A 12292-nucleotide genomic window follows, 5' to 3' on the forward strand; every position below is an offset into this window, starting at 1 on the left:
GTCTATGATAAAACTGTGATTTTTGAAGGTTTTAGAAGTTTATCATGCATTTCTATGGATATAGAACAATCCTTCAGATGAAAAGTCCTTGTAAACCAATATAATCCATCCCCCACAACAGAGTTGTCCTATGAAATGAACCATACCATGGCAAAATGAACAAAGTCATCTGTGTGAGGAGAAATCTCTGGGCCAGGCAGCGCACCTGTGCCTGCTTGGCACTATCACCATCAGTGTTTAATGCATGTTTAGTGTGACTGATTGCCTTGCTTTATAGTCACATCCCTCCACGCTCGAGTCTGTCACGCTGTTTTAAATGTGACTGGAATTTGAAAGGATGAGAAACCATTGAAATAAAGAGGAAGAGAGACGCTGTTTTGTTACGGGATCTATAATTAAAATAGCTTTCTCCTGTCAGTTTCTTTCAGGAGTGTCTGACTGCAACGGAAAAGCTGAAGCAGTACATTGAGACCCTTACCGGACAGCTGAGCGCTGTGAGTGATTCTGCCCATGTTTATGGCTTGCACAGAAATGTTCTTAAAGTATGGGGCAGATGACATGCTGTCGCTCACATCTTACCTTACAATAATAAGCCACATTCACAATTACGAAAGTGGAAGAAATCAAGTTGAACAGCCCTCTAAAGTTTTTTCATATGCTTTCATTCATGCTTTTGTGTTGCCAATGGCTTCTTACACAAACTACTCAAATCTCAAACAGACGGCAACAGGTTCAACTAAACTATATTGTGATGCTGTGTGAAAAGGAAAGAGATACTAATACTACTGCTACCACTACTACTAATAATAATAATATATTGGCATATAAATAATTATTGTTGTTGTTGTTATTGTTCTTTCTATTATTATTAAATTATTACTAATTATTATTACTATTACTAATCCAGAATATAATAATAAAATAAATTTAAGTACAATAAATAAAAATAAAGGCAATATCAGTGCAAAATATACAAGCTAATGAACTAAAAGGAAACAGGTATGTAACTCAATTAGAAACCAAGGCAACTAACAGTGAATGAGAAAAAAAACAAAAAAAAACACAATGAAACCAAACATAACACTTACAATTACTAATCCAGAAATAATATTAATTTTCCACCTTTCATATCGTACCATAACGTGATTAAAGGCACAATATGTAATTTTTCGTCACTAGAGGTCACTTTTTCAAAACAAAGGTGTAGCTTGATGACACCTTGATTTCGCGGAATCATGGGAGGTGTTGTCTTCACGCCTACATCCGGTGGAAAAGAATCCGTCGGGACTCTGGCAGAAATCATATTCGTGGATGAGCTAATGCATTAAAGATTTATTAACATTACTGTAGTATGAAGCAGGGTGTTGGAGCAGAACAAGGCCGCTGGAGCGATTGCTAATGAGAGACAAGCGCGACACGTGGCTCAAGAGCAGTGGAGCTTTTATTATGCCGCAGATGATACCGGTCATGCATATTTGGTGTAAAGAAGTGCTGTTTTATCATATTAGATACATGTTTTGTGTTGAAAGTTGTTATAATGCTACTCTGTGTTCGCTCGGCGGCTACTATTAGACACTTGTTGCACACTGCAGTAAGCTAGATCGATATTAGTCATAGTAAAACATGGTACTCGTGGTAAATCAAGAAAACGAGACTTAAACAATAAGACTTACTGTATTGAGCGATAAAACCGGAAACCGAGGGTAACGCGCATATGATGTCATTGATAGGCGACGCATGGACATGGTCCATGTTCTGGTTAAAATTGCTTATTTCTCTGGATTTAAACATTCTTGGAATCATTTGGGATCATTTAACCCTTATGCGGTCTTCGGGGTCTTTTTGACCCGCAAATGATGTTTGCTCAAATTTTAAAAAAAATGTTCTCTTTGTCCAAATGGCATGAGACTTTGTACGGTGGTTAACACTTTTAAGATCTACAAATAAAAAAAAAATTGGAGGGATATCTTGTTTTTATGTTAGTGTAAAAAAAAAGTTACGTTTGTGGTCTTCGGGGTCTCTGGAGACCCCGGTCAACAAAATGTAATTTTGTAACAGTATAATATATTTTTTAAAAACCAATGTAATTTTACTCTGTATATTAATGTTTTTTCTCAACATTTGTGCAGTTTTTGGAGGATTTGTGATTTCTGTTAAATTTATATAAATAAATTAAAAAATATTTTTTGAAATAGGCATTTTATGCATAAACATTTATGTAAAATTCACTTTATAAAAGGCCCAGATTTCTAACTTTCATTCATGTGGATAACATGGATAATTTGACATGGTTTAGTGGAAGATTTTTGCCCATCTTTTGAAAAATGCAGTTTTAAAAGTAAAAAAAAAAAAACACTTTTACCAGTAGATGGCTGCAGAGCTCCACTATTTGCTATGTGCTATTTGAATGACTGAAAGACGTGTTTGCACACGCTTTTTTCAGTTGGATTCATATCTAAATGTTATGAAATCACAATTATAACAATAAAAATTACTTTGTCAAAGTTTAGCATTTTTTGTGCAGGGCAAATCGGTTCCCATTCAGTCGGTCACGTTCGACGTATGTCTCCGTTCCCTCCTTCAGGGAATGAGGGTTACCTTTGCAACCGAGACGTTTTTCAATAATAATTTTATAATAAAAATAATAAAATAATAAAATAAATAATTTTTCTTTTTGTGTGCGTGCGTGTGCGTGTGAGCATGTCCATTTTGTATTGGGGATGTTTTTTGCATTTTTGGAAGTGTGCCACTTCATTTCTGTCTGTGTGTGTTGTGCGTTGTTTCTGATTTTGAGAATGGATTTTGTCCAGTTTCTAAGTGGGGTCTCTGTGGGTTAAATTATTAATATATTTTTGAAAAACTGATTTTTTTCAGTACAAAAAATGCTAAACTTAGTAAAAAGTAATTTTTATTGTTATAATTGTGATTTCATAACATTTAGATATGAATCCAACTGAAAACAATTTGTGAAAAGACGTCTTTCAGTCATTCAAATAGCACACAGCAAATAGTGGAGCTCTGCAGCCATCTACTGGTAAAAATGATAGTTTTTTTACTTTTATAACTGCATTTTCCAAAAGATGGGCAAAAATCTCACACTAAACCATGTCAAATTATCCATGTTATCCCCATGAATGAAAGTTAGAAATCTGGGCCTTTCATAAAGTGAATTTTACATAAAAAGCTGCTTTTGCATAAAAACCTATTTAAAAAAATATTTTTAAATTTATTTATATAAGTTTAAAAGATATCACAAATCCTCCAAAAACTGCACAAATGTTGAGTAAAAACATTAATAAACAGAGTAAAATTACATTGGTTTTTAAAAAATATATTATATTGTTACAAAATTGCATTTTGTTGCCGGGGTCTCCAGAGACCCCGAAGACCACGAGTGTAGTCCCTTATGCGAAGACCGCATAAGGGTTAAGTACACAAGGCAACAAAATATATAACATTGTTCTAGTGTTTTTTGGATATTTTAATCCAAAAATCTTACATATTGTGCCTTTAAGACTTTAATGTGAAATAGTAAAGAATTGTCCAAATATTTGTAGCGCTTGACAGCTCTACTTTTTAGTTTAGCATCATTATACTAAACTAGACATTTCAATTCAATTCAGGGAGTAATGGCTCACTTGTGGAAAGGTCAGAATGCATAAAAAATCATTGAAATCCAAACTGACATGAAATAATTTAGACAGATAACCTGTACATCATCTGTCAAGCAATTTGATAGATTAGGCCCTGTATACTCAAAATCCATTCAGACAAACAGGATCAGCCCTGAGTGTGTGTGTGTTCATGGTCATGCGGGCTAATCGGTATTCAGAGCACAACTCACTTTGCAGCAATTAAACTTAGGATGAGCATGACATTGGCTCCAATCATTCAGTCTATGCTGTCCTACAGATCCCCAGTGTATTCATATTTCTTCATACTATCCCATAAGCGAGGTCTTTATTTTTAAATTGAAAAGTGCTGAGGATCCTTTGCATCTTTTGTTCATTCTCAGCCAAATATATCTCAATTTTAGAGAGTAGATTGCTCATGCTGAGCAGCGTATGACTTTTGGGGAATTGTTCTGCATCTTTATGCCATCCCATCATCCCCCAAGCTAATAGTGCATTCACGGTGTTCCTTCATCTCCTTCTGTGTGCTTTGTGTAGTCAGCCCCGATCAATAGTTTGTAGGCTATAAATAGTTAAGTCGATCATCTCAATACGTGTACACCTACACTGATATAACCGAGTGACTCACATTGAAGTATTAGCAGTGTTGGGGTGTAATGAATTACTAGGTAATTTAATTACATTTCCCCCAAAAAAGGGAATACTTTTAATTTTTATGTAATTTAATTACAGTTAACCTCTGATGTAATTACATTAAAAATTGTATAGACTATAGAATAACAATAGTGGATTCCACATCAAAATAAATTTTAGTGCAACCTTCTCCCTTTAAATACTTTGGTCAGTTAAAGAATAATTTATGCAGTTTTATATTATTTATATGAAAGAATTAAAGTTTCATGTCTATCCTTGTATTGTTCAACTGGTCAAGGTTTATATAGGATTTAGACAGTAATTAATAAGTAATGCAATTCGTTTGAGAGAGAGTAATTAATATAGTAATATAATTACACTGTTGAAGATGTCATTAGTAGCTAATAATTGATTACTTTTTTCGAGTAACTTACACAACACTGAGTATTAGTGGTGTTTACTTACGTTAGAGATTAAAACAAACCCAGAATGTTAATGATAATAACCTTTATCCTGCTAAAAAAACAATCTTAAACTATCCTAATGCAGATTAAGCTAGTCTAGCTGGACTCCTAGTCTGGCCAATCTGCTGTTTAACTGGTTTAGCTGGTTAAGCCTGCTTATTTTGTAGCTTGACCAGCTAACAAGCATATCAATTTTCTCTAATCTAGCAACCAGGATTATTACTGTTAACTAAAACTATTTAAAAAATTTGTTTGTGAAATAAACTGAAATAAAATTAAAATATTTGATGAAAAACAGAAACTAAGTGGAAATTAGAAATGTTGCCTTGGCAGCCAACATCCTAGATTTTCACTCTAGACCACAAAGAACCCCAACAGTGTGGCTTTTGTTTGCTTGGATCACGCCGCATCAAGGTTACCCGCCTCCACCGCTCTACCTCACGCTGACACAATCAGGGAAGAAATCAGCGCTGTAAATCCCGGTTAAGCACGAATTTGTGGTTGATAAAGCAGACGGCGTCTTTCAGCTGCAGTGATGTTGTGAGTGACAGACAACTTAATGAAAGGGCCATTGTCTCACCTAAAGCTTAAGTAATTACGCTTAGAAAAACACAGCTGGAGGAATGTACAAGGAGGAGAGGAAGTGTAGGATGTGTTTGGTGAAATTTAAGTGCGTGTGTGTATGTGTGTTTATACAGATCAAACATAAGCAGGATGAGGAGAAGAGACAGCTCTGTTCTCTCAGAGATCAGCTCAGACCTGCTCTGCAGCCCGAATTCAAAGAGGTAAAGAATGACACTATTTACACCTCATTCCCGCTTCGTTTGCACACACACTTTTCCCGCTTTACCTCTTGCTCAAATTTCTCATGCTTACTTTCACCTCTTACACTCCCAGCTGTTCCGTTTACAAAGTCTAAACAGGATTTTTTAACAATTCTTCTGGATATGATCTAATATGATCTATATATATATATAGCAAAAAAAGTGTGACAACTAGCCCCGGTCACTTTTCACATAGTATTTCTGCAGTGAGCAGTACATACAATACACTGTGTGTTCAGCTTTGTATTGCATAGGACTGCGGTATGTTTAATCCACCGCGGTGTTCTTTCCTGTTTCAGAGGTCACCCACCACTATTGATTCACAAAATCAATAACATGTTATGTTGCAGAGCAAGGCGCTATATATTATTTGTCAGGGTAATAAATAGATAGGGTCTTATGGAGTAATTTGTTAGTCTTACTCAAGTATTTAATGGGATTATGGTGGAGGGGGGTCGATGTATATTTGTTACTGTCATCTTTTTTTTTTTAATTGCCTGGAATGACTGTGAAGAGCAGCTATTAACAAAATTGTTTTTTCTAAATGCTTCAATGACAAACTAGCAGTCCAGGAGAGTAAGTTGAGACATTTTGTTTTTTTTTAATTAGCATGTGATGTTACTGAGCTGCCCTAATTAACCATAAACACTTGCATGTGAACTGTCACCTCATGTTTCCCACTTTAGTTGAAAAAATTTGCACGTGCAATATGGTGTGACATTCTGATGAGAAGTATAACAGTTTGCTGTCAAACTTGCTGCAAAAATCATGTCCGATTTTCATGTTTTTGTTTCTGAAAGCTGTTGATATTTGGAATATTCCAGGTTAAACACAAGTTAAGCTTTCAACAGCATGATGTCAACTACAACACTACAATCTTTGCACATTTGCCCCATAGATGCCCATTGTAATTATATAATTATTATAAATTAATAGATTTTGTTTGTTATACAGAATTTTAGAGATCTGAAATTATTTCCTGTTGACATCATTTCATTATTTTCCATGGACATAATTTAACCTGGAATATTCCTTTTTTATTATTATTAAATTTCTACCCACTGCTGTTGTGCATTTCCTGCATGTATTAACCCTTCTTCATAAGTGTGAGCCAGTACTTCCTCTCACCTTTCTGCATCAATGACATTTTGTGACTTTACCATACAAGTTCAGCCAAAAATGAAACTTCTGTCATAATTTACTCTCTCTCATTTCAGTCTAAATGTGTGTGACTTTCTTTTTTCCATGGAACACAAAAGAACATATTTTGCAGAATGTCTATTGCATATCTATCCGAAACGTTTTATGGATTAATTTTATGGTACTTGTATACATACCCATACTTACCTGGTGTAGTGAGTTACCTGTATCGTAAAGTCCGTTAACATAGGTGTTTTTACAGCATCTAATTGGCTACCAAAAAGGGAAAATTAAGGCTTAGCCTAAAACTATTATTAATTTAGGTGTGTAATAATTTATAACTACACAAATTGTCGAGAGACATACACTGTAAAAATGACCGTGATTTTAACAGTAAAAGACTGTAAAAATACTGCAGTGAAAAACTGTCAATTGGTTTACAGAAAGTTTCCGTAGTATACACGGTGAATAACTGTAATAGATCTAACGGTACATTTAATGTAATTTTACGGTAAAATACCGTTAAATTCACAGTTTTTGGAAGTAAAAAATAACAATTCATTGCAAAATTTACAGTGAAAAACCGTAAATTGACATTCCCACAATTCCCTGCGTGACACTTCACATTTGATATATTTTCGATGAAATAACTCTGTTTCTTCTTAGTTTTTCTAATTTTTTTCTAATCAGTTATGTACATTAGGGTTTTATGTTACATCTAATGTTGTTAAATGAATGTTTATTGCATTTTTAAAATTTCATGCATGTTACCATGATGGTGTTTAGTGTGTGTGTGAATGACACTGTGTGCACCTTCTGTGACTCTTATCACCACTGTTTGGTGACTGTCAGTGTATTATAAAGGTACAAAACAGATATTAGTACTTCATTAGGTTGGTAAATTAACATTATATCAGTTAATGAAATATGTTATTTTACCGTAAATTTAACAGATTTTTTTTTACGTTGCTATTGTATTTTTTACGGTAAAGTTCTGGCAACCACAGCTGCCAGTTTTTTACCGTAAATTTTACTGGGATTTTTTTTTACAGTGTATGACCAGAACCCGGTGCTCCACCCTAATAGAACTTGAGGCGTGGTAAATCCTAAGAGGGTAGTGGGCGCTACACAAATTGGGGGCTCGTCCGGGATACCTCTGATATTATTCTAGTTATGATGCTTTTTTTTTTGTTTTTGTCATTTTTATAGTTTTCATCTTAAGAAAAAGAGCATTGGGAACATTCCACTAAAATTCTTCTATTTTGTTCCCATGAAAAAAGAAAATACAGAAACTATCCCTTTAAGTTGTCATGTGCAAAATCACATGCATAGAGGCAATGAAAATCAAAAAAAGCATTTTTGGGCACCACATATAAACGAACCATGACTTTCCCATTTCTGCTTCTGTTGTGCAGGATTCTCTAAGCAGACAGACCGTGTACAGCATGCATCAGCTTCAAGGCAACAAGCAATATGGCACAGAGAAATCAGGCTACCTCTACAAGAGGAGTGATGGGTAAATGAATTCATGCTGAAGCAAATGGTCATGATATTATCGAATGTCTGTTCCCGGATCCTATATTCTTCAAACATGACTTATAATCCACTCTTTCATTAAGATTTCCCTGATAGATCCTTTTGGAAGTGCTCTGTTAGCCCATCATTTTAAATTATTCATGTGTGGTAGGACACGCTGTCCCGGGAGTTACACACAGATCTGTCACTCCATTCACTGTATAGCTTTGCGCTGATTGAGGAGAATGTGATGTGGATGCTGTGCTGTAATCTCATTTCTCTGATAGGTTGAGGAAGATGTGGCAGAAGAGGAAATGTACCGTGCAAAACTGCTATCTTACCATTGCTCATGGAACTGTGAGTACTCACATCACTCTCTGTAAATACAGCAGCAAGAAGTTTTTTTTCATCTGCTGGTGGATACATTCAAAATATATGTTCAGTTCTACAGTATATAGTAGGCTAATATGGTATAACCTTAGTAAAGCACTCTTTAGGCTTTTAGTTTACTAAAAGACTAGATTTTTTCAGTCATCCTAAGGCCTATGCAGACCAATTTTTTTGTCATGAAAAACGTGTACATGATATCAAACAATGGCATTTCACACCTAGAAATATTGTACTGTGTGGATCTGTCTTTTTTATTGTTTAATTTTGTTTATTTATTTATTTGTATCCTGAATATGACGCATTGGGTATTTATATTTATATTTACACTACTGTTCAAAAGTTTGGGGATTTTTAATGTTTTTGAAATAAGTCTCTTATGCTCACCAAGGCTGAATTTATTTGATCAAAATACAGTAAAAACAGTAATTTTGTGAAATATTATTACAATTTTAAATAACTGTTTTCTATTTTAATATATTTTAAAATGTAATTTATACCTGTGATGCAAAGCTGAATTTTCAGCATCATTACTCCAGTCTTCATGTCACATGATCATTCAGATATCGTTCTAATATGCTGATTTGGTGCTTAAAGCAATTTCTGAGAATCCTGGATTGGACCGAGCACTAAAACACACTTGTAGCCATTCAGCAGTAAGGCGTGTGTCCAATCATTATGGGGGAGGTGCCTGTGTTGCATAGTGAATTAATGACTTTGGAGGCGGGGCTATAAAGATAGGGGTGTGATCCTTTTGGGTGGGGTGTGTCAATGTTTCTCAGAAATTGCTTACTGCACCTTTTGATACATTGTGAAACATTATAATTTAAAAAAAATATAATATTTATATATATATTTATAAAACAAAATATAATTTTTTGTAACATTATAAATGTCTTTACTGTCACTTTTGTCCAATTTAATACATCCTTGCTAAATAAATTGATTAGTGTATAATAAATATATAAATAGTGTATATTTATATATTTATTTATTAATTATTACTTTTACTTAGATATATATATATATTTATAGAATTATACATATTTATTTATATTATTATTTTATATTTTATACATGTTGTTTAGTTGCATTTCCAATGGCCGAAATTAATTCTGGTATGCACACAATACAATTGAGATGTACACAGAATAGCACTAGACAGGCATTTAGTCATGATATATGTGCTATCCCTTCATTGCAGCCCAATAAATCACCAGCTAAACTGAACCTCCTCACTTGCCAAGTCAAACCAAGTCTGGAAGACAAGAAATGCTTTGACCTCATCTCACGTGAGTTAACCACGCACTCTCTCAGCATTCCCCAACCAAGAGCACGGTCTATCACACACTCTCCCATGTGATATAATGGAAGAAAAAAAACATCAAAGGTAGATTTCAGGATCACGCCAAGCTGAAGCGAACCAGCCTCAGGCTATTTTTGGTGAAGCGAACTGCTTAATTGTATCTGCATGCATCCATGCATTATTCTGGCCTTGGGTCTCTAGTGTCATTATTACGTTATGTAGCAATCATGAAATATTTTGAAATATAATACTAGAGTCCTTGAACTAAATGCAGGTTGTTCTGAAAACAGGGCACAATTTAAATTCACTATTTGCACTTGAGCACAAATTGTTTGTTCTTTCCTGCCACTTGTATTTTAACAAAAGGACCTCAAACCTGTTTTATCTCTCCTGATTGTTTGCTGATTACATGTTAGCTGGTGCCAGCTGAGGATGAATTGTGAATTTACAAGGATTAATGAGGGTGTTTTTTTTTTTTTTTAGATAATCGCACTTACCATTTTCTGGCCGATGATGAGTCTGATTGTGTGGCGTAAGTATTTCTTTTGTTTATTCACAGCAATAAATGCTTGAAACGCAAACTGTTCAAATGGCACTATTTGGTTTGTTTCAAACCTACTCAAGCATTTATGTACCTCAATGAGTAATTTTGACATAATTGCACATAAATCCTAACAATAAAAAGCAATGCAAACTATTATTCATAATACATTTGTCTATAACTATGCACAAAATATGAATTATTACAGAGATATTTGAAATTATGTATTGACGTATTAATATGGGGCATTCTCATTCTTGAGAACTGTCTGATTGGACATAAAACAGCATTAGTTATCAATATTTTTTGTATTAAGAAATGTTTTTTGAGCATCAAATTAGCATATTAGAATGATTTCTGAAGGATCATGTGACACTGAAGACTGGGCTGGTTGCCTAAACCACTTAGACTAGTCTTAAAAGTTAAGACACTAATGTTTTTCTTGAAGAGTGGTCCTAATTTATTTAAAAGTCTGTTATATAAAAAGGTATACTGGTGTAATTTGAATTAGAAAAATAACATTGATTACCCCTTGGTTAACTGCAAGTTGGTCAAACTAGTTCTTAAGACACAGTCTTAATATAGTGACTAAGTTTATGCAACTGGCCCCTGAAGTAGTGATGCTGAAAATTCAGCTTTGCCATCACAGGAATAAATTACATTTGAAATATATTCATATAGAAAAAAATATTTTAATAAATACACAATATTTCTATTTTTACTGTATTTTTCATCAAATAAATGCAAATTTGGTGAGCATAAGAAATGTTCAAAAACAACAAAATATCTTACCAACCCCAAACTCTTGAACGCACTAAAAGTGAATTTTGTCACCGTTTAGGAGTACTCCAGCATAAAGATGACCTAAAAGCTCAGAGACATGAACTAAAAGCCATAGAAATCTGAGTCTGATTTCATGGGCTATTTAAAGAGAAATAACTTTACTCTGCCAGACACTGATTTGTCTGAGTCTCAGTCCACTCATGTGACTGTCAGATGAGAATGTGTAGACGCCATCAGATAGAAAAGAGCTTGTATAATTTTCATCACACACACCTCTTGCAATTTGACCTTTCCATCTTGACAGAGGAACAGAGCCTCCTTTCTTGGAGAGAAAGAGAAATATGTAACATTTCTTCCTCAGATATGGCTTCATGTACGATGATTGAAGTGCTTCTCATGTCAGATCACAGCCCAGGCTTCCATCTTCAGCTAAATGTCAGAGTTGAAGAAGAGCAAGTGAAAAGATTATTGATAGTCGCATTATACTGCAACTTTTCAGAAATTAATCCAAGAGAGGTTATTTACCAACTAGAAAAGTGCAAAGCCTGTTTACAAAATTCCCTGAGCTGTGACCAAGGGCATTTTCTCATTAATTGCAGATAAACTAACCTCTCAGAGCTGGATCAGCATTAGTCACAAATGACTTTGTATGCATGGTGCATAAAATGGGAATACGATCTGCAGTTTCTTGTCGCCCTCTAATGGTTGTATATGTTATTGCATCTTACTAAAAATATCAGGTGGATATCGGTGCTGACAAACAGTAAGCAGGAGGCTCTAAATGTGGCTCTGGATGAGAGGAGGACAAGTGGGGAGAACAGCGTGGAGGATCTGACGCGATCCATCACTGAGGATATTCGTCGCATGCCTGGAAACAACGTTTGCTGCGACTGTGGGGCCACAGGTGCAAAAAAAAAACATCTTTACATTAGCACAAATGTTTCTGGACTTGTGCAATGAGTTTTAAGGTGTTCTATGAACTGAAATAGCATGGTATATTAATATGCTTATCATTCAGTGTCCAGGGCGGCAATCATTATAGGCAGAATCTCAGTATTGGGTAACAC

At 34.6% G+C, this 12292-nt stretch overlaps 1 protein-coding gene across 8 annotated transcripts in view; it reads left to right on the forward strand.

The window, feature by feature from the left end:
• The window catches only part of unm_sa1614 (un-named sa1614), a 49878-nt gene that overhangs the window by 18552 nt on the left and 19034 nt on the right, over positions 1-12292 (forward strand). For 5 of the 8 annotated variants that reach the window (XM_048171817.1, XM_048171811.1, XM_048171818.1 and 2 more), the window contains exons 8-15: positions 419-494; positions 5428-5514; positions 6118-6129; positions 8109-8209; positions 8496-8565; positions 9800-9887; positions 10385-10433; positions 11966-12129. In XM_048171817.1, coding sequence (XP_048027774.1) covers positions 419-494; positions 5428-5514; positions 6118-6129; positions 8109-8209; positions 8496-8565; positions 9800-9887; positions 10385-10433; positions 11966-12129 — 647 coding nt within the window. The remainder of the gene's footprint in view (positions 1-418; positions 495-5427; positions 5515-6117; positions 6130-8108; positions 8210-8495; positions 8566-9799; positions 9888-10384; positions 10434-11965; positions 12130-12292) is intronic. The other 3 variants (XM_048171812.1, XM_048171819.1, XM_048171816.1) reach the window with 2 other exon arrangements.

This window comes from Megalobrama amblycephala, linkage group LG21 (assembly GCF_018812025.1).
Source record: "Megalobrama amblycephala isolate DHTTF-2021 linkage group LG21, ASM1881202v1, whole genome shotgun sequence".
NCBI lineage: Eukaryota > Metazoa > Chordata > Actinopteri > Cypriniformes > Xenocyprididae > Megalobrama > Megalobrama amblycephala.